Consider the following 23,364-nt stretch of genomic DNA (forward strand, 5'->3'; position numbering starts at 1 on the left):
ACTTCCAAGAAAAGCTAGCATCTTTTGGAAAAAGAAAGTTTGTACAGAAGTTAGATTTTTTTTTAAAAATATAATCTCTATTCCTTTCCTAGACATAGTCAGGCCCTAACTTTCCTGTTATGCATCCCTATCACAGCACATGTGTGGAAGGCTCTGGCATTCAATGAGTGGACGCATCTGGGTGAAGAACTGTGAACAGGAGAAGTTTATACAGCACTGATTGCTTATTTCCTAAATTCCACAGGTAGGCAGTTAATTTTTATTCACTGGTTATTTATTTTGATATTCCTACTTTAGTTACAAAGTAAGAATGTAAAAATCTATTCAACAAGCCTCTTGATGATGTTACAAATTCATGCTTCTCCAGCCTGCATCCAATAGGTTATGTCCCAAAAGCCCTATTAGAAAACAAACAAAAACACCCACTTGTGTAGGAAGGGGAAGGGAAGAAGAGTTCACAGGAGAAAATGGAAGGAGAAAGGAAAAAATGGGAAGAGGAAAGGAAAATCAGAGAGGAATAGTGGAAGGGAAGACATAACATCTTAAGAGCTAAATCCTTTTTCTTTCCAAAAACAAAACAAAAAAACAAAACTGGCATCGTACCTTTACTACGCCTAAACAGTAAAAACAGCAGCTCAAAGATTGTTAGAAATAGCTAAAACCTAGAAGGAAATAGAAGTTAGCCCTCTTCCCCAATGCCTCTTATTTCAATGCTTATTTATGTAGATTAATACAGAAGAACACACCAAAACTTAATTGTCATCTAAATTCACAAGAGCTCCTCAAACAATAACCTACAAATTGGAGCAACTGTATCCTCTACCCTGAGGCTTTTCTTCCATCTGTAGCAAAACCTTTATATTCCTTGCTGGACCTAGGCCTCCTCACACTTTTCCAGCCTCTGCCTCCTGAGGGTGCCATCACACCTGCCTTGGTAGTGGTTTTCTAAAAGTTAAAAGATGGGTGGAGCTGGGGTTTATTTCACAGGTACAGGTACATGCCCAGCATGTGTAGGATCTTGGGCTCCATATTACACACACAGGAGCGCACGAACATGCATGCATGCATGCAAGCATGCAAGCGCACGCACGCGCACACACACACACACACACACACACACACACACCACACATGCACAGCATGTGTAGGATACTGGGCTTCATTTTACACATACCATACACACCACACACACAGCATGTTGGATACTGGGCACCATGTTACACACACACACACACACACACACACACACACACACACACACACACACACCCCATGTGTAGGATCCTGGGTTCCATATTACACACACAGACATGAGTAAAGGATAAAACATTTAAAAAAAATAGTTTCTAAAATTGAATTCCTTTAACAATTTAGGATACTTAAAGGGTAGGTGGCACCACTCCTGGCCCTAGGAACATTTTTATTCATTATATACTTTGTATATGTGCACCTGAGCTGAGGTTAGATGACAACTTGCAGGAGTTGGCTCTCTGATTCCAACATTTGGGTTCCAGGAACTGAACTCAGGAAACAGTTTGGTGGCAAGCCATCTTGTCTGGCCTGTGCCTTGGTTCTTACCCTGGCTTCTTGAGTTTTGTTTTGGTGCAGATGGGGTGAGTTTCCCTTGAACATGGCTCTAGCAGAGTGGGGTCCTTGACCTGTTTTTTTAATTAAAGCACTCTATATAAAGACAGCAGCCCAGGCTGAAGCCACAGCACTGGCATCAACTGTAATGCCACACTGCTTCAATAAGTTTGCTCACTACATAAACCCTAAAAATGTCAATTCACTATCTACTCTCTATATTCTTTTCCTCAACTATAAAGAACTGAAACAATGAATTATGTAATTTTTTTTTTCTGTTCTAGGGAATATCACCACGTCCTAAAACAAATTCAGTGTTAGGAATCCCAAAACTTCAAAGGCAGAAGAGTAGAGTGTTTATCTCTTTTTCATTTTTAGAGTGTTCAGGAGATAGAGGGGAGTCAGACAACTATTCTAGCATAGTTCCATCCCAAACTAGCTATCCTGGCCCAGGAGCCTCCAAACTCATGTGTGAAGCATGCCCTCTTCAGGAGACATAAACCTCGAAAAGGGACTGGATCAGTGGTTTTCAACCTTTCTAATGCTGTGTAACCCTTTAATACAGTTGTTCCTCATGTTGTGGTGACCCCCCACCACCACAAAACTATTTTGTTGCTATTTCATAACTGTAATTGTGCTACTGTTGTGAATCGTAATGTAAATAAATATATGATATGCAGGATATCTAATATGTAACCCCTGGGTAAAGGTCATTCAACTCCCCCAAGGGTTCGAGACTCACAGGTTGAGAACTGCTGGACTAGATCCTGGCTAGGTTTTACACATTGGCAAAGACACACTGGCTGGCACCTAGAAGGTTGTGGATATTATGGCTGATAGAGTTAAAGAAACATTTACCAAATAATGTTTCCATTTATAAAATTACTCTATTGTAATACAAGACAATTTTAAGGAAATGTTATCTAATTTCTAATTCCAAAAAGTTCTCCTAGTATTGAAGAGAATGGAGGCCAGCTTCTGTTGCTTTTACATGAGGGTTACAGGTGAGGAAGACAGGCTATGACCACACTTGTGAGGACAGTGAAATAATGGGTCATTCAGTGTCTGCAGTGTGCCCTCAGCAGGAGAAAGAGCTACCCAGGGTTCCACACCCACAGGAGGGAGACTTGAGCCCATACTCTTAGACCCTAAACAAAGAATATGGATGATTCTCTGATAATGAGCCATTGGTGGCTCTCACCTAAAGAGATTCCAAACAATATTTTGAATAGTGAAGCAAAGTGTTAGCCTGTTAAGCCATCTTATGAAAAGCTCCTGTTTTCTGATGTGATACTTTTGGCATCTTAAATCAACCTCAATTATCTCTAAATACAAAACACAATTTGTGTAAAATGTAAGAAATTATTCTCCCTCTAGTTTTGCCAACACAGCCCATTTCCAAAACCCTTTCCTTCCCATCTGCATAAGATTTATAGTATTAAGGATTGCTGAGGACAGCTTCTAGACACCCTAAGGCTTTCTCAGTCGGCATTTATTTATATCTTCCAAACTGGCTGTACTAATTTTCTAAAAATGGGAGAATATAATTTACCTAAAAATTTTAAAATCTGATTAAATTTATTACTATATTGCTTATCAAACACTTTGATTCAGCAAAGGTTCACAGCACACAGATCATTTAGGTTAGGAACAAGCAACATAAAACTTAGGTTCACAAAATACAAAATATCTCCTCCATTGTACTACCCACTGCTAGAGAGATAAAGATGTTCAGGAGAATAAAAGCTAAAAGGTGGGGGGGGATCTCTTTGCTTTCTCAGCTCTGGTTCCTAGGCTCTCAGGAGCTCAGTCCAGCCAGACCTTTCAAAAGCCTACTGAACAGGAGGGGGTGGGTGGGTGGAGGGATGTCTTTCCAGCTGTTAGCCCTGCCCCCACGGTGAGCCTACTATAATGATTATTATTACTAGTTCCCTAATTTATCTCCTCTGGATCCTACTGCTGAAGACCTATGAAGTCGGGACCAAGACAGGAGCAAGACTAGAAGTCACTACACCAGATGCCTAAGGGTAAGAAGAGTTACAATGAGCTCACACCCTTAGTGGTCACTAGTTTCGGGCTGAGAGCATCAGAACACTTTCTCTACATGAACTCTGACACACTCAATACCCAGTTTATAATTTTAGTCCAACAAAAGTGGTTTCCCAATGGTGGCTGTTAACTCTCATTTATTCACCAGCAACTGCTTCAATCAGAGTCTGCAAACAGTCAGATGAGCTGTCTTCTTGTACAATCTGATCTACACTCTGTTAATCACTGGGCAAACTATGTATTTTCTTTAAAATCAAGGCAATAAGCCAAATATGGTAATATATATCTATCATCCTAGCACTTGGGTAATAGAAACAGAAATATCACAAATTCAAGGACGATGTAGACTATAATAGTAAGACTGTTTAAAAAAAAACTAACCAACTAAACAAACAAAAACCAGTATTTAAAATGTCCAGTGTATGTGTGTATGTGTGTAGTAAATGCTTTTAATTCCAGCATTTGGGAGGCAGAGGCAAGCAGATCTCTGTAAGTTCAAGGCCAGTCTGGTCTACATAGTGAGACTGGGATTCCCTTTTAAGCACTCACATTAACAGCTCACAACCATCTGTAACTCCAGTTCCAGGGGATACGATATCCTCTTCTGGCCTCCTCAGGAATCGGGCACACATATGGTGCACATATATATTCTCTGGCAAAACACTCATATACTAAAATAAAACTAAGTAAATCCTTAAGAGAGCTAAAGTTGTTTCTAAACAATAAGACTAAATAAAACTGAAGATCCAAGCTTTGACCACTTTCAACTAGAATGTTTAAATAAATGACAACTACCATAATTTGTTTGCATGATTCCCCACTTTCTCTGCTATCTTCAGGTGGTAGGTACAATAAAAAACTTAGTAACAAAACCCAACCAGAGAAGCACATGTTTTTAATTAAAGCACTCGGAAGGCTAGAGAGCAGAAGCATGTGAGTTAGAGGCTGACCTGATCCATAGTTCATTCTAGGCCAGCCAGGGTTACATAGTTGGACCCTGTCTAAAAAATAAAAAATGAATTGTATGAAATTCTCAAAAAGTAAGAATACTCTATAATTATTTAAACATTTATTTTTGGTTTTGTGTATGAATGTTTTGTCTGCATGTATATATGTGCACCATGTTTGCCTGATGCTCAAGAGGCTAGAAGAGGTACCAGATCTGGATCTGGAGTTACAGATGGTGCCAGACAACAGGATGCTGGGATCTAACTCAGGTCCTCTGCAAGAACAGCAAGTGCTCTTAACTACTGAGCCATCACTCCAGACCCAAAATGTTGCTGTTTAAAGAAATTGAGGGCCTGCAAGATGACTTAGTGTCTAAAGGCATTTGCCAACAAGTAACATGACCCCCTGAAATAAAGCTGGGCTTATGCCTTTAATCCCAGCATGTGGGAGGCAGAGACCGGCAGATCCCTGATGCCAGACTGCTCTAAATAGTAAGTTCCAGGTGAGGCAGGCTTACATAGTGAGATGCTATCTCACACCAGTACCTCTCAAAAAACACTCAAAACCTCAGGTCTATTAGAATGGCAAATACAAATAATCATAACTGCATGAGATACTATGTATAATATATTGTATGTATATACAGTACATACATATGCATGCAAGTGTGTGTGTGGTATGTACACATAAAATATTACAGCTCACAGACAAGCTGTGTAGATAGAGTGAACCCAAAGCCTACTATAACCCAGCCCCAGTGGAGGGTCATTTTCATGTAAACTACAAAATAATGCTAGAAGCTGAAAGAAGGGACATTTTATACATTTATTTATTGAGTGTGTGTGTGGGGGGGTGCATATGTGGTGTCTGGATGACAAACTTTCATGTACAGATAGATTCTCTCCTTCTAGGTTTAGGTTCCAGGATTTTACTCAGGTTGTCAGGCTAAACAACAAGCTGCCTTTGCCCATTGAGCCATCTCATCAGCCCCAAACCCTAGGCTTTAAATAAAGACTGACAGCTGGGCATGGTGGTTCATAGAGTTCAACAGAACTAAATTCCAAGCTGGCCAGGGCTGCACGGTAGCCCTATTGGTAGACCCTCTCTACCAATAGAAACCACTGTAACAACTAACTGTACATTAAACACTGGAGGGATAGGGCCACTCTGATGAAAATCCCCAAGTAGCTCTTAGAATTTACATACAGTTCTGCGTATGAGTAAAGCTGAACACAGCAACTCCAAGAGAGGTTTACAACCGAGACCCACAAACATACCAGTGGAGCACAATTGTAAGGCATAGGTCCTTTGAAGGGTAGAGACCAAATCTGTAAAATCCCCACTTTTGAGCCCGGGGACTCGGGCTAGCCACTTAATCATCGAAGGCACTTCTATAAAATTATAGAATTATAACCACACTGACATACTTCATAAGGGTCACTGTTATCACCAGCTAAGTTTTATTCAAATTTTGTTTGTTTTGAGACAGGGTCTCTCTATACAGCCCTGGCTGTCCTGGAATTCACAGAGACCTGCCTGCCTCTGCCTTCCAGAGGACTGTGATTAAAGGCATTTTGCTCTATTTTTAAATGCTTATAACACAGGCCATGAAGCTAAGATACCTTTAGGTCTCTGTGTTGTCTAGAATATTACAAACCAGGCCTTCTGTATAAAGCAGCTTCCAGGAATATGTATACACAGATCACTTCCAATTCCCCTCACAGTCAAGGGCAAGCTCACAATCCTGTGTGCTTTGGTTGCATTATTACTAGGGCTGCTTCTGAGTAAACATTTATGTTTATATTCGACTTTTGTCCTCTTAGAAATCTGAACTGACACACAACCTGTCTATATTAGGTAAGTGAAAAGTTTTCACCATGGCCCTTTCCTTAGTTGTTTAATAGCTCAAAGAGGGAAAACAAAACAAAGCAGTGAGAAAATGGTCCTGCTTGGGAAAGTGTGACACATCTGTAAGTCTAGCACTTGGGTGATAAAGACAGGAGGGTCATCAGTTAAAGGCTGTCCTTGGCTACACAGTAATTAAAGGCTATTTGGGCTACATGAGACCCTGTCCCAAAACAAAGAATCACCATCACCAACAAAAGAGAATGTGGTTTCTTTTTATTCTTTTTATCTCTCTCTCTCTCTCTCTCTCTCTCTCTCTCTCTCTGTGTGTGTGTGTGCACACGCACACGTGTGCGCACAAATGCCACATGTGTGTGTACAGGTGTTTGCAGAAGCTAGCACCATATCTCTTAGTGCTGGAGTTACTGGGAGTTCTGAGCTACAGATGTGAGTGCTGGGAACTGGACTCAGGTCCTCTGGAAGGTCATCAAACACCCTAAACACAGAACTATCTCTCCAGCCACAAGAAATGCTATTTCATATCAATGCAACACTACTGAGATGCAATACAGTTACATTGCATGTTGTCATTGCTCTAGCCCCTAACAGAACAGTTAGGGAGCTGGCTCAGTGGTTAAGAACACTAACTACTCTTCCAGCACACATATGGCAGCTCATAACTGTCTATAACTCCAGTTCCAAGGGATCTGGCACCTAACACAGACAGACATGCAGGCAAAACACCAATACACATAAAATAAAAAATAAAAACTAGAAGTTAATGCCAGAAGTTTTAAGTACACATATTAAGAACGATTACTTCACCACTCCTCCACTGTGTCTTCTCACATGGGTTCCAACTTCCTGTGGGTCTGAGGCTTACCAACTGGGGATTCGGCTCAGTTGCCTTTGTGCTTGCCTAGCGTATAATTGAGGCTGAGCCTGATCCCCAGCACTACATAAACCAGGCTGCACTACTGTAATCCCAGAGTGCTGTGCATGTTTTAGGCACATGTCCACATACCCACACTACATACCCTAGAACTGAGACTTCCCACTGTGCAATTCAATTCTTCCCTGTCACAAGTAACCATGTTAGGATTAGTGGGAGTGCTGGCAAGCTGTCTCAGAGTTTCCACACAAGTCTCTGGTCCCCAGAGTCCCTGCCAGATGGGTAGGTCATGTTCACTGCCCCAGTCTCACCTGTTCCTACTCTAGAGATAGAGGGCCAACTGTGGGATGCTTTTCAAGTGCTGGATTCCAGCTACCTTCATGGACAGGGACAAACAGGATGGCAGGCAACCAGGACACAGGGTTGATCAAGTGACTCAGTGTGACACTTGCCTTATAAAGTATTTGCTTCCATCCAGCCCTTATGCTGAGGGCACTGAGCAGCACTGTATTTCCTGTCACATGTAGGGACACAAAATTCTAGAAGCATGTATTCAATTATTGTTAAAGTTTCTAGCTACAAAAGCAGATCTGTTCTGTTACACACAGAAAAGTCAGGAAAACTATTAATAAAAACATTTAAGCTAGGCATAGCAACACACACCTAAAATCCCAGCACTCAGGTAGTGAGGACTATTAGCATTCCTCCAATGTAGGGCTCGGCCCACCGGCTTCCAAATGAAACAGAGAACAACCTGCCCTGCCCATCGAATCCTCCCTCCACCATGCTTATCCTCAGTTACCATGCTAGCCACTCTGGCCTTCTCACAGTTACTAGCTGTTGCCATCTGAGCTAAAATAAAATACTCTTCCCATAGTTGGATCTCTACCATTCAGTGTCATTACCCCACAGTGTCACTAGCCAATGCCCGAACTGGCCAGGTAATGTCCACCTTAGGCTCCTAGTGCACTTACTTGGTACAATGTAGAATGTGCTTCCACATATAAACAGGGAACAGTAAAATAAAGGAGATACAGGTTTCTTTCACTGCCCTTCCTCTGTGACTAAGCATTCCCTGAGAGCACCAGGGCTATCTTGAGAATACCTGGCATAACAGTGATCACTCAGTAAATGTTAGAATGAATTGGAACATGCTTCGAGGAGTCTCTTGTCCTTAGCTGTAACTTACTAAAACTCAAGGGGCACAGGAGGAAGTGAGCCAGGGTAGCATGTACCAAAGTAGCAACAGGGCTGCCACACAGAGAAACAGGGGAAGTGTTACAGGTGGAGCAGGGAGGAGACTGCGGCCCACTGCAGCTAAGTCACTGACAACCATGTAACCTCAAAACAATGTGAAAAGCAGTAATGACTTCACTGGAATGACCAGCAAGCTGCTGTTTTACAGACAATTCTCATGACGCAAGAGTAAGTATTTGAATTTCTAACCCTGCTTACTGTGGTACATTCTTATTGGGGACTGAACAATGCCCTCAATGGTTAGGTTCCTGAGATTTAATATACAAGGTCAGGTTCGTAAAGTTTTTGTTGTGTGCTTTTAAGCCTCAAATCCCAGGCTGGCCTTGAACTTGCTACATAGCCTTATTTGGGTTCCCCATTAGGGCAGTGGGATCAAAGGCATGCACCATTTCATCAACTTTATTTGGTGTTGGGGATCAAACCTAGGTCTTTGTGCATACTAGACAAGCACTCTAGCCATTGAACTATTTTGGATCCGTGCTGCTCTTTTGGCTTTGGTGGTGCGGGGAATTAAACCTAAGACTTATAAGTACTCTACCACAGAGCTATAATCACAGGTGGATACATCAAGTTTTATCTGCTTCAGGAAAATTCAAACACAACAAAATATTTTCTGGCTAAATGAACATGTTAACAAGAAATTTCTGAGAAAGCCTGGTGTAGTGGTGCCCACCTTTAATCCCAGCACACTGGAGGCATCAGCAAGTGGATTTCTGTGAACTGACTGGAGGCATCGGCAAGTGGATTTCTGTGAACTGAAGGTCAAGTTCAAGCACAGCCAGGCCTATTATGCTGAATAAAACCCTGTGTGTAGGGTGGGAGTTATTTAAAAATTTTTTGAGAAAATCCAACTGGTTGGCCACAATTTTCTTAAGGAAGGGAGCATACCAAGATGACAGAAAGACAGAAATTAAGCATGAACTGACAAAGATTCCAAGCACAAAGGATATATATATGAAGACTAGACTCAGCTCACAAAGCATTTTAAATGCATCTTCAGGTCAAATGGCAATAAGCAAATGTGAGCACCTCAGACCTAGTGTTCCTGCAGAGGCTTGAAGGGCAGTGGGAGCTTCAGAAGCTCTCGAGGAAGGCTATCAGCCAGAAGCACAAACTTGTTGAAAGCAATGACAGCTAGACTGCAACAAGCCACTAAATGCAGAAAGGTTTTAGCCATGGCTCTGGGAAATAAAAACCAGACAGCACCAGTCACCAGGAGACAGAGGGATAAAATGACCACTACTTTTCTTTGCATTAAGTCTCCACAGTAAAGAATGCTTCTCCACAACTCCCTGCTAATGCACAGCTCATAGAGAAGCTGAGAGACAAGGGGGGGGGGGGAGTTGGTCCTTCCCACCTGAAAACACCCGGCTGAAGATCAGAATACCATTCCTTTATCCCACAAACATGTTTTTAATTTGCATGTAACACAATATAAAATGTCTCTCTCTCTCTCTACACACACACACACACACACACACACACACACACATCAAGCAGCAACAAAATAAAGGAGAAATGTTTATCAGTGACACAGAATCCAGCTGGAACAAAAACTGTGTCCTTGCCCGTGTTGGTGGCACACACCTTTAGTCCCAGCACTTGGGAGGCAGAGACAGGTGAGTTCCAGGATAGGCTCCAAAACAATACAGAGAAACACTGTCTCAAAAAACAAAAACAAAAGATCTGTGTCCTCAAGCAAGATTTACTTTAGAGGTCCTTCATCATTCCATAGCACTTACCCTGCCATGTGAGGACACCTCTGTGTCACTGAAGAATGAAGTGATGTGGCCAAGGATGTTCTCCACGGGGGCGGTGCATGCAGGATGAAGGGCAATGCAGCGGAAAGCGAGCCGCAGCCCACTGCCAGGCTCTGAGTACAAGCTACTATAAGCACTAAACAAACGTTTATTTTGAAATATTTCCTCAGGTTAGAGGAAAGTTATCACTCATGTTTTAGAAATCCTCTTGGGTGCTTATAATAAAACAAATGTTTTCTTTGAGGGTCTTTTATGTAAACCAATTGAATGATCTTCTATTTGGGATAAATGTGCTCTAGTAAAGTCTGCCAAGAAATAAATTTTTATAACACCAATTCCAGTAAATTATGTTTAAAAAGTGAAGTGTATTCCCACAGAGAAGGCAAGGTTGTGGTAACGGGAGAAATTTAAATTACTTTTGTAGTGAACTCCCTCTGCAGAGAGACACGTGTGGCTCGCCTTTCTAGCTGTTTTCCTCAGGCATCTAAGGCTTCCTTGAGCTCAGCTCCCATTCCCAAACATTCCCAAATGCTACCAAATTAATGAAATTAAGCAAGACCAAGAGAGCCAGTATAATCTGAAGTTGATATGGCTGGCTCAAGACAAAGAGGGTGTTTACCAGGTGTTTTTAGGATCCTAGGAAGCCAGGTGTGGTGGCACAAACCTTTAATCCCAGTGCTTGTGAGACAGAGACAAGAGGGTATCTTTAAGTTCAGGCTACCTTGCTCAACAAAGCAAACTCCAGGCCAACCAGGGTTACATAATCAGACACTCTCTCAAAAATAAAATCTCGGGCTAGAGAAATGGCTCACTGGTTAAAAGCGTGCATGTACTGCTCTTCCAGAGGACCTGGGTTTAGTTCCTGGCACCTGCACTGGGAAGCTCAAAACCACCTATAAAACTCTAGCTTCAGGGGATTCAACACTCCATTCTGAACATTTTTTTTGGGTACCTGCATATATGTGGTATATATATATCCATTCATTTTATTCTCTCTCACACAAAAAAGCAAAAATAAATTGAGAAAATAATTGTAGGAATTAGTTAATTTTGTCCTAAAGAGGACATATGAAATAACTACCCACTTTTCTGCATAAATACAATGTGATCTTTTAAAGAACAAAAACATGTTTTTGTTTTAACTGAAAACTATCCCCTTTCGTTTTAGATCTGATGGTCACTCTACATGGAACATTTCTCAGTCACCACTTCTGTTCCCTCCTCCCACTTCTTGGTTCTAGTATCAGCATCTAAATGTGAGTATGATGCCCAAGCTACACCCAAAGGGCTCTTCTTCTATTCCTTTCTTTAGGGTTAGCTATGGGCTTTTCCTAGTCACAAGACTCAATACAATGAGGTCTCCCAAATGGCTCCAAAATATTCCTGAATTCCCATCCCCATATCTAGCTTCTATTTGACATCTCAGTTTAGATGTCTGGTAGGAATCAATCTCACACCTACTTTGTCTGAGCAATCATTTCCAGTCTGTCCTCCTCCCTATGCCAGGTTTCTCCCTGTTAACCACCACCATCTAGCAAACAGCAAAACCACAGCCTAAAAGAGCCCTTTGCGCTCCCGTCTCTTAAGTCCCAACTGCAGTCCAAAGAGGTCTGTGTTTTACTCCACCTCCACCATCACCTTAAACACAGCACCTCCTTTCCCACTCGTGCCTTCCCCAACTATGTTCCACATACCTGAGGTAAGAAAAGCCTTTAAACCACTTCTAGCTTCAAAACCAAGGAGGGCTTTTCCCCAACTCTTTACTGGACCTGAAATCTCTTGGCTTTCCTCACTGGGCCTCTGCTGGAATATTCTTACAGGACTTCCCCCTAGCTTCTTCCCTTCTTTTCATCTTTGAGGTCTTTGCTTAAGTTATTTACAAGCCTTCTGCAGGTAGACCACCCCCCTCCACCCAATAGTCCTTTATCATTGCACTTCATGCATTTTCTTCCTACAAGCCATCATAGTGTACAAATCTCTTGACTTGCTGTCTGTACTGCTCACTGTGTCTAGTTTTATGTCAACTTGACACAAGAGTCACCTTGCAAGAGAGAACCCCAATTAAGAAAGTGTGAGCAAGCAGTGGAGCGTTTTCTTGATTAATGGTCAATGGCAGGTGGCATCCCGGAGCAGGTGTTCTAAGCTGCATGAGGAAGCAGTCTGAGCAAGCCATGAGGGAGAGAAGCAAGACAGACAGCAGCATTCCTCCATGGCTTCTATTTCAGTTCCTGCCCAACTTCCCTCAGTGATGTGTGACCCCAACTTGCATGGTCTTCATCACAGCAGTAAACACCTTAACTAAGACGTGGACTAAAACCCAAGTCTCACAGCAGACAACGGCTCTGGTTTCATCTCCCATAGAACCTGCCAGCACCCAGCACAGCTCACTGTTTCAGCCACTAGCAGCTGATTTCATCCTGTGGCCACTCTGTACAATTCTCAGATGTACATATGTGTTCTTTTCTTCTAATAAGATCTTCCCAAACGGTTTTTTACCCCCTTGGTTTTGTATTGCTTTGGAGCAGGTCCTGACCTTGCTGTGCAGACCAAACTGGCATTGAACTCACAGAGATCCACCTGCCTCTGCCAATCCCAAGTGCTGGGATTAAAAGTGAGTGCCACTACTGCCTGGCCCAAAGTACTTTTTTCTGTTTTTTTTTTTTGTTTGTTTGTTTGTTTGTTTGTTTGTTTTAGAGGGAGTCTCACTCACTCTGTAGCCCAGGCTACACCCATATTCAAGGCAATCCTCCTGCCTCAGACTACCAAGTGCTGAATTAGAGTTGTGATATACCACGCTAAGCCCAATGCGTTTTTCTATAAGATTTACTAGTGGTACACCCCACATCAATTTTCATCAGTTAGAACAAACAAAAATGTCTAAGGTCCTGACAATATTAGTGACCATCATATCAATACTAAGAGCCTATTGACACTACAACATTGATTAGTATTGCTTGGAACAGTATTGACAGATCAGACTGGAAAAGTCTGATGGAATTCCAGTGGTCAAGTTACTTCTGAACACTACACAAAACTAGATGACATCAGCCCCTTTTTTCCCATCTGCCATTTTACCAATTTGTCACATTCAAGGTAGACATTCTCTGACAAGCAGACAGAATTGGGTTCTTCAACTCTAAGCAGGACACTAACCCAGGCAGCAAAGTGAGGAGCAACTTGCAGGTATATTATTCTTAGGGCAGTCTCTGGCACTGTCCCAGCAGGACAGGAGACATCACCTTGGCTTTCCAAAGGCTTCCCCTCCTCATAGAGTGACAGAGATTCTGGAGAGCCATTCGTCCACATGCCACGTGTTAAAGAAAGAGTGGTATGAATGTAGCGGTTCCTGGGTTATTCTCTCAAGCAGAGGCTTGATGAGCTTCTAGACTCCAAGAGCAGGAGGTGGTCCAGAGGGTGAGGGCAGCTGCACCAGTTGCCAGGCCTTTTATTTCACCCAAGAGCATGACTAAGTAAGAGGATGAGTAAGAATGGGTTTCTTATGAAAACCCTGTTCCACTTTACTGGTGACAAGGGGTGCATCAGATGTCTCAGGATAGTTGGTCCCAGCACCTCTAACAACCATTTGGACCAGCTTTACTTAGCATCCTTATATCAGTGCTCTTTGCAGGCAACTTTATAAAATAGAAATGTGTACCAGAGATGCATCATTTTCTTTATTATATACATCCTAGTCTGAAGATAGATTACATTTTTTTTTTTTTTTAAATCACCCTGACTGATGTCTAGTTTCTCTGTGATTCTGGAAGGGCCCAAACTGCCAACAACACTTGGGACCATGAACACCTGTAAAACCATTTGTGACAGCAATCTCCCCAATAGTTGCCACTGTTTCCTAAAGAAATGTAATCAAATGTTCTGGGACCCCATCAGGGCTACATTAGCCATTTGTGTCTATTAATTTAATACACACTGATGAGCATCCATTTCTCGGGTACCAAAGGGATGCTGAGACGGAACAGTCCCTTTTCTCAAGGAACTTAAAGTCTCCCAGGAAAGGACAAGCAGGGGGCAGATGCTACAGCTCTGAGCTCTACACAGGGCAGGAGGCCCCTCACACCAGAGATACTTGCAAGTCAGCAGAGAGCTGCCAGCCACCAGAACATCAGGCTGTCAGCTTTTCAAAAGAAATGTTCTCTGCCTCAATTTCACATTCTACTGCCTTCTACGTTTGAAAAATGTTCCATCTCCTTCTTGCCCCTCCATCCTTCTCTTTTTGCTTTCCTCTCTTGATCTATAAAAACACACCCACAACAATTACATTTTAAAATCTAAGGGAGGGTTAAGTTCCTTCTCTCCTCCCAGAGCCTTGGTGGCTACTCCTCCTCCTTTGCTTCCTCTTTTCCAGGTCTTCTTTCTCTGCCCGTCCTTCACTTGCAGATACCCCTCAGAGCACAGTAGTCCAGGATGGCCTAAGAGACTTCCCTGCGCTGTTACTATGGTATGTGACCAGCTTTAGAACACAATTCCTAGCCCTCTTCTTCCCACAAAATTTCATTTTCTTTATCATCACAAAACTTTCCAAATGCATATGGACTTGCAAAGCCACCTCCAGCCTTGGCACGTCTGGCAAGCCCTTTAGATTTGATTTCAGTACACTTAAGCACTTCATGGAAGTGGCTTTCATTCACAATCTGCAATACATAAACAAAGAAACCATGCGTTCTGGTTAACTTAACTGTCAAACTGACAACCTAGAGTCTGAGAGTCTCAAGTGAGGAATTACCTAGATGGGCCTGACAAGTCTGTAGGAGACAGTCTTGTTGACTGATACACTGTAGTGGCAACATTCCCTTGGCAGGTGGTCTGGGTTGTTTAAGAAAGTTAACTAAGATTAGCCTGCACAAGCCAGCAAGCAGAATTCCTCTATGGCTTGATAACTCAGTGTGGAAGAGTAGGCAGGCCTGGCTTCAGGTTTCTACTTGAGTTCCTACTCTGACATGTCTTGGGCTGCAATAAACCCTTTTCTATCCTAACTAAGTTGGTTTTGATTACAGTATTTGTCACAGTAATAATGAAAATATATAAACTATACAAACATGAAGTTTCCACAGATAGTGAGTGTGCACCATATTAATCTCCCAATGTCTTCTATAGTTCTGAAACCGTCAAACAGAAAAGTTGGGGGAAACATGCAGGAAACTTAAGTCACTGTCTTTGCCTCTCAGGGAATTTTTAATCTACTCAATTTGCCCAACCTTACTTAAAAGCAGACAGATCTGAGAGTTAAATAATTGATGAATAATAGATTCAAATATATAACCAAACTACAAGCATTTACTGATGGCCTACACAGTAGCAGCAACATGCTGGACATTGTATACAATTCACAACACAAATAACTTTGGAGAGAGATCTTGCCTCCCCTAAGCCACCTTTCCTGTCCTATCTCTCACTATTAAAGCTACCAACTGCCCCCAAACCCAGAACTTCAGCAGCCAAGTTCCCTACTTCTTCTGCTTTCTGTCTCCGCTCTTCTCTACTCTAAAGGCTACTACTGTCTGTCTCCCAAGAGTCTTCAGTCCCTTCCTACAGCAGCCAACTCTAAGCCTACTGCTTCCTACCCAACTTTATGCCATCCTCGTCTCTGTCCAAATCATCCCACAAAAGTTTCATTTCCCACTCAAATGTTTTGAAGATTCTCTCATGTCTACAAAATGAAATTCAAAGATCTTGTCCTAACAGAGCAACTCAAATATTATCTTTAATATAATTACATCCTCCCATTTGTTTTGCACTCCGTAAGTAAAGGCAAGATAACCCTCTCTACCTGCCCCCACCACGGCTGCTGGCAGTTTCCTTCACTGAGTCTATGCCTCATTCTTCATCCCAATTCCCACCCCCCTCTTGAAACCTTCCCAGATGACTCAGTGTTCCAGCCATGGCCCTCACACCCAGGGCAAAGCCATCTCTCATTTTTCTGAACCTCTACAGCATGGCACTGGCAGTTATTACTTCAATAGTTCACATTTCCACATTTCATAGCACCTTTAATAGATTATGAACCATTTGAAAGTTAGTTCCTTTTCATATACAATATGCACTCAAGGTTTCTAGCAGAGAATATCAGCCTTTTTACAACAATCTCTAAAACCAGTACCACCTTTTAAACTGTAAGAATATATATATGCATGTATGTGTGTATATATATATTTATATATATATGCATATATAGTTTTTAAAATAGTTTTTAAAGATTCATTTTATTTATGTGTATACTTCTGTGTGAATGCAAGTGCTTTGGAGGCCACAAGAAAACATGGGATCTCCCTGGAGCAGAACTACAGGTGGTTTTGAATCCTCCCACATAGGTGCTGGGGACACACTCCAGTCCTCTAAAGAGCAGCAAGCCCTAAACTCCCAGTCATCACCTCTACAGCCCCCATTGAGGTTCTACACTCACAAACCCACTACACATAATTTAGCATTTTAACATTATAAGGATACAATCCAGTGACATTAAATACATTTACAACATTGTACCCTTCGACACTATCCAGCTCCATTAAGTCCATCATTCAATACAGCAACTGTGATGATTAATGACTCCCACCAGGAGGCAAGCAGCAGGGTCAGGGATTCAAGGCTAGAATTTTGAGACAAGAACTTGTCTCAAAAACAAGGGTGTGCTAGCATGAGCCAGTAATCCCAACACTTGGAAGGTGGAAGCAGGAAGATTAGGAGTTCAAAATCATCCTCCACTAAGCAGAAGTTCAAGGTCAGCCTGAGCTACATGACACTGTCTCAAAACAAAAGCCTGCACTTTCCAACACTGTCAGGCAGGCAACTAAGCACTGGGACCTTTTAGCACAGAACAACAGGAAGGCTGAGAATTATAAGACAAATGTTCTGCTTGCTTTTTTTAATGATGTTATTTCACCTCAAATCATCTTAAAAAGAACTTTAATGATTAAGTACAGCTCTTAGTGGAGAAGGTCCTGACTTAACTTTATATACTTAAATAAAGTAAAATAAAAACAAATATAATAAAATTATATAAAGGAAAACTCATTTTTTAGTACCCTCTCCTTGTGCATAAAATGCTTAATGACATCTCAAAATTGTTTAACTAAAATAACATCAACCAAAATTCTGAATTTTAGGTTTCCATTTACACTAGAGGCTTACTTATAATACAGATGTTCCTGTTAAATAAAACTAAAGTAAAAAGGACTTGTGCAAAATATGCCAGTTATGATGAGTAAAATTCCTACCAAAGACACTCGTGTTTATAATTTAAATTGACTATAGCTAATCAATCTAACAAAGTATGAGCGGTAAGCTACAAATAACAGGTACAAACCTGATCCTAGTGGCCCACAGTTCATGAGCTATCTAAAATGCATGATTTTTCCATCCCAAATAGAGCCAAGCTTTATGGAATCATTACAAGAAACACAACAGTACTTTCCCCCAAAAGAACAAAGCCAATGATAGAGGAAAAGCATGGTAAGTTGCAGAAATATTTCATTTGCTATGTGTATACACACACACACACACACACACACACACACACACACACACACACACACAGAGAGAGAGAGAGAGAGAGAGAGAGAGAGAGAGAGAGAGAGAGATTCACATACACAATACTAAATAGCAATTTATATTTGTAAAAGTCTCCAGGGCTGGAAATGGTTCAGTAGTCTTGCTGATCAGTAAGGGGACTCAAATTCCATTTTCAGAACCCAGAATAGGCAGCTCAGAAACACCTATAATTCTAGCTCCAGGGGATCAATGCTTTCTTCTGACCTCCATGGCCATCAACCACATGCACATACACAAACCATACTCTTAAACATGTGTATAGACAATCTATAAAAAAATGAATCCATTCAGTATATTACCTTTTCTCATACAACATATTTAACAAATAAAATTCACACAAGTTTTGAAGTTCAGTAACTTTGAATGCAAACTTTTTAGTCAAGTTCTGAGACCAGTGAACACATGCAGCACAGCCAGCCCCCGCCCCCACCCCCAGACTTCTGTAGAAGAGGCAGCTGTCCACTGAGAGGATGCTGTGTGCCACCTGATATGTTTCAAGAAACTAATGTGTCTAAATTTAAAACTGAAGGCTGCCTGCCTGAAAGAAGTTCTGAAAAGGGTAAACTATATCTAAAAGTCATAAAATTAAAACCAATGTTAGCTTATTCAATATAACGTATAATAGATGAAATTACAATTTCACTAGGAACTACTGATATCTTATGCAGAGGGTAATACCAGAAAAAATTAATGTATACACTTAATATATCATTTAATTTACACATCTTTATTGGAAGCTGATTCAAAAAGCATCTAAGCTAAGCTAACTGTTCTGTCTCCAACAATAAAGGCCATCAAGATATTAAATAATTAACGCTTATAGAGGAGCAGGTGAAATTGCTCACTAGCGAAATGAACTTGCCCCAAGCCTCAAAACCCGAGTTCAGTCCCTAAGACCCACATAGTAGGATTCCTGCAAGTTACCCTGACATCCATATACATGCTGTGTCATACATGTACATCCTCACACATACACAGAAAGACAAATATTACTTTAAAATTAGTTTTAAATCCTATACAGGTAGCATCACAAAATATAAAACCAAACTCAGACAAGAGCCCAGGACAGAAAGTATAGCACAATACAGGGTAATAACATAGGAAGGCAATAAAAACTCAAAATTCATACCACAGTTCTCAACCTGAGGATCAAGATGCTTATGGGGGCCAAAGAGCCCTTTTACAGGGGTTGCATATCAGATACCTTGCAAGTCAGATATTTACATTACTAGTTATAATAGTAGCAAAATTACAGTTATGAAGAAGCAATAAAAATAACTTCATGATTGGGGGTCACCACAACATGAGACACTATATTAAAGGGCTTCAGTATTGGGAAGTTGAGAGCCACTGAGTTAAAAGCTCTAGTGGGCAATATCTCCAGAAATTAAAGCAGTTGTTATTTATAAAGGGCAGCATAAATAACTACCTTTCTGTACAATAAAGATACCTCATATGTTCTTGGAAATCACACTCTTCCCAAAATGTTTAAGTGTAGTAAGATTTGTCACCCCACCATCCAGTGTAGATTATCCAGGGTAGGCACAGGTAATAAAACAAAGGTTTCAGCTTAAAGGGGTGAGTACAAGGAATTTACAAAGATAACACGCCCTTCACACTTCAAAAACACAAACCTCTCACAGTGAACTCTGCTACAATGACAAGAACTGGAATATGCTATCATGCTTCGGAAAAAAAAAAAAAAAAAAAAAAAGATTAATCTCATGAAAATCTCCAAATTGTTTACAGTTTTAAATTTGATAGCACTTATTCACAAGACAACCATTTATGTCCTAATAAATTATACTAGTTCTGAAGCTATGATTTATAATTTGATCAGCTAAAGCTGTTTGAACTCACAAGAGACACACACAAACACCAGCAGCAGCGGCAGCTACAGCACAGACCTACCGTGGGGAGCATCAGTGGTTTCCACACAAACAACCAAGGGACACCTCAGGCTTTCATCTAAACAGTTCTTAGTATTTCTCCACTTTCTCAACCACTGAAAAGATTATTAGCTACAAAAGAAAGCCTGGAATAAGTACGGGCTGGGTTAAAGAGCACAGTTTAAAAGTATCTTACAGGGAATATAGCTCAATTGGTAGAGCGCATGCATGCAGCCGAGTTCAGCCTGGCATAAAGCCAGTATGGTAGCTCACGTGTCTAATGCCAGCACCGAGGAGAAGGTAGACAGTAGATCAGAAACTTAAGGTCATCCTTAGCTACACAACAAGTTTGAGACAATGCTTCAAGGAAAAAAAAAAAAAAAAACCTAATATTCAAAATGACTTCTCACAAATAGGGACAAAATTTTAAAAAGTGCCGCAAATCTGATCAACATTAAAAACAAATTCATACAAAATAGAATCGTTAGGGTGAGCCCAGACAGCTCAGTGGGGAAAATGCTTACATTGTAGCTCAAGCCTGGCAACCTGTGTTTGATCCCTAAAACCCACATAAAAGTTTGAGAGACCATCTCCACAAAAGTTGTCTTTTAACATCCACACGCACACATCATGCAGTCAGTCAGTCACACACACTGAGTATGAAGAGTCAACAAAACAGCAACACTAAATTTTGCTTTTAATTCACCAATCATGGCTTTAAAACATGAGTATTAAAAGCAAACTACTTCAATTTAGCTTCCATCCTGACTGCCTGCCCATTCTCACTGCGTATGTCTTCTAAGTATCTGCCAGTAACCCCCACCTGTAAAAATGTAAAGCACCAATGAAATCTTGTCTCCACTCAAGGCTGGACCTGGTTCTGCTGAAGTCTGTAGACCTTCAACAATTCACTATTAATTTAGACAAACCACAACTTCTTTGCACCTTGACTCAAAAAATACAAAACTGACAATTTTTAAATAAAGCCAACCGATCAACACACCCTTTGGAAGCTGGCTACAGTTTTCACACTGAAATATACACATACACACTCTGTATTACACAGTATCAACAAAACACCACATTTTAAGAGTTTAATCCAGGCAGTGGGGGCCAACACCTTTAATCCTAGCACTCAAGAGGCAGAGGCAGGTGGATGGATTCAAGACCAGCTTGATTTACAAGAACTAGTTCCAGGACAGCCTCCAAAGCCACAAAGAAACCCTATCTCGAAAAATAAATAAATAATAAATAAATAATATATATATACATACATATATGTATATATATATATATATATATATATAAATAAATAATTTAGAACAAAATTATTCCCAAAGCTATTTCCTGCATTGCTTTGCCAAAAGTCCAATACAGCTGAGTAAATCTGAGGGTCTAGTGCTTGTTTCCGTTCCTCACTCCAGCATCTTAGTAGCCCTGCAATGAGCTTACTCCGGCATATCAATTCTAACCCAAAATTTCTAAAGGCGACGTTACCCACAGATAGCTTACAAAAGGGGGCTTCTTCAACTTAACTTTGCAGTTTGTTTCATATACACAAGTGCCCACACTCAGTATAAATCCAGGACTTTCCGACAGTCCCGAGTTTGTGTGTACCACACCCACAGCATGCCAATACTTTTGGTATCTGCTGTTAGCACCAAATACACACAGATCATAGATGAGAAGCAAAATTCTATAATAGAAAACAGAAGTCAGGAGAATTTTGAGAGGACAACAATCCATAGGCAACTCACCTGCAGTTTGGTGGAGGGTCTAAAGTGATGTCTGCCAGCTCCTTCTGGATCCTGGGAGATTGAGAAACAGAAAGTTAGTTGAGGTTCCTCTCAACACCAAGTTTGGCAGCCCACCTTACTCCATCCATTGAGGAATGAGAAGACACCCTGGGGTCCCAGGTTGGGGAGACTTTCCGGTACAGGGGAGCAACTAGATGTATCTCCCACGCTCGGACAGCCTCGGTCTTTCCATACTGCCCAGCACACTAGGGCAGTTGTCCTCTGGGTGTTTTCCACTTAAGAAACAATTAAAATTTTTCTTCATTGCTGTTTTCCCAGTTCTCAGCACTAGTGAACGGGACGTCATTATCCTGCAGTGAGCCTGCCCTGCCATCCCCCCTCCACCCTGGCCAGGACCAGGTCTCTGTACACCAGCCCACCTCCAGGGCCCGCCACAGCTGTGTGTCCCCGCAGACCGAGACCACTCAGGCGGTGCCCCAGACCGGCACCCTCCTCAGGCCGGGATCCCGCACGCCAGCGCCCCCCGCCGGCCCCTGCCCCACAGACCAGCACTCTGGCCCAAGCCCCGGGCCGGCACCCGGCACCCGCACACCAGCGCCCTCCGCAGGTCAAGTGCTTCTCAGACCCGGACCCTGCACCCAGGAGCGGTGACCTCCCGGCAAAGCCAACATGGCCGCTCGGGCCCCAGTGACCGCCGCCGGCAAGGGTCGGGCGGTGCAGGAAGTGCTGGGTGGGGCTGAGGGCGGCGGGACCCCCGGCGGCCACGCAAGGTGCACCAGCCACCTGCGCCCTGCGCGCGCCTGCCCGCTCCCAGCCCCACTCCCCGGCCGCCCGGCCCGGCCGAGGCGGCCTCACTGGGCGGCCCGCAGGCCCGCACCGGCCTCTCCGCACCTCCTCACCTCACAAAGAGCCCATCCCCCACCCCTAGGCCGAAGCCACTGACAGTTCACACCGAGCCAGGCCTTTGTCTTCGGCTTACCTAGGCGCTTAGGGCACCAATTAAAACGACCAAGTTTGGGGCCTTAGACTGCCTCTCCTAAAGGAAGACTATTTTTATAACTTCTCCGCCTACCAGGCTGTTAAAACTTAAAAAAAAAAAAAATCCATCAGGGCAACTCGGTAGTAAAAATAAAGCCAACACACTCGGCAATCTGAATGACAATGGATGTTTTTCCCTTCCCAAAGAAAGTTTTTCCCGAAGAGGAGGAAGAGGCCAGCTGTAACTGACATTTTGAGCAGGCACTTCTTCCACGTTAAAAGGAAAAACAAATTGAGTGGTGGCTGGGGAAGTTCTTCAAACTTTCCAATTGAAGGGTACTTCCTGTCCCTACAAATGTGGTCCAGTTTAGAACACCCAGTCTGTACTGACATCTATTAGTGCCCTGCTAAATTCTATCACTCCCAGGAAGCATTTCAGTCCATATGCATTTGCATCCACCGATTCATTCACTTCAGGGTGTTAAACTAAAGTTTGGAGCCCCAGTTTCCGGATTCTTGTACTTATTGGAATTGACAGTTTTCAGATCTGTCAGAACGCAAACATGTCCTCCTTCAAGCTTGTGAAAAGACAGTTGCTCCTTTAGTGCTTAAGAGGGTGGGATACCAGGGCTAGTGAGATGGCTAGCAGCCAGAGGTGCTTGCTGCCATCCTTCACATGACCCCAGTTCAATCTCTGGGACCTACACATGGAGAACCAACTCCTGCACACATGACCTCCACACATGAGCCTTGACATGCCTGGACACACACACCACAGGAATACACACAAAATTATGATATAATTTTTAAAGGGCAACACCAGATAGTTTTGGTCATTT

The 23,364-nt window shown here is 42.2% G+C and overlaps 1 protein-coding gene across 1 annotated transcript in view; it reads right to left on the reverse strand.

The window, feature by feature from the left end:
* Ube2e1 (ubiquitin conjugating enzyme E2 E1) overlaps positions 1 to 23,364 on the reverse strand; it is a 51,945-nt gene that overhangs the window by 25,209 nt on the left and 3,372 nt on the right. The window contains exon 3 of the mRNA XM_051206758.1: positions 21,548 to 21,598. Coding sequence (XP_051062715.1) covers positions 21,548 to 21,598 — 51 coding nt within the window. The remainder of the gene's footprint in view (positions 1 to 21,547; positions 21,599 to 23,364) is intronic.

The sequence above is a fragment of the Phodopus roborovskii genome, unplaced genomic scaffold, assembly GCF_943737965.1.
Source record: "Phodopus roborovskii unplaced genomic scaffold, PHOROB, whole genome shotgun sequence".
NCBI classification, from domain to species: Eukaryota; Metazoa; Chordata; class Mammalia; order Rodentia; family Cricetidae; genus Phodopus; species Phodopus roborovskii.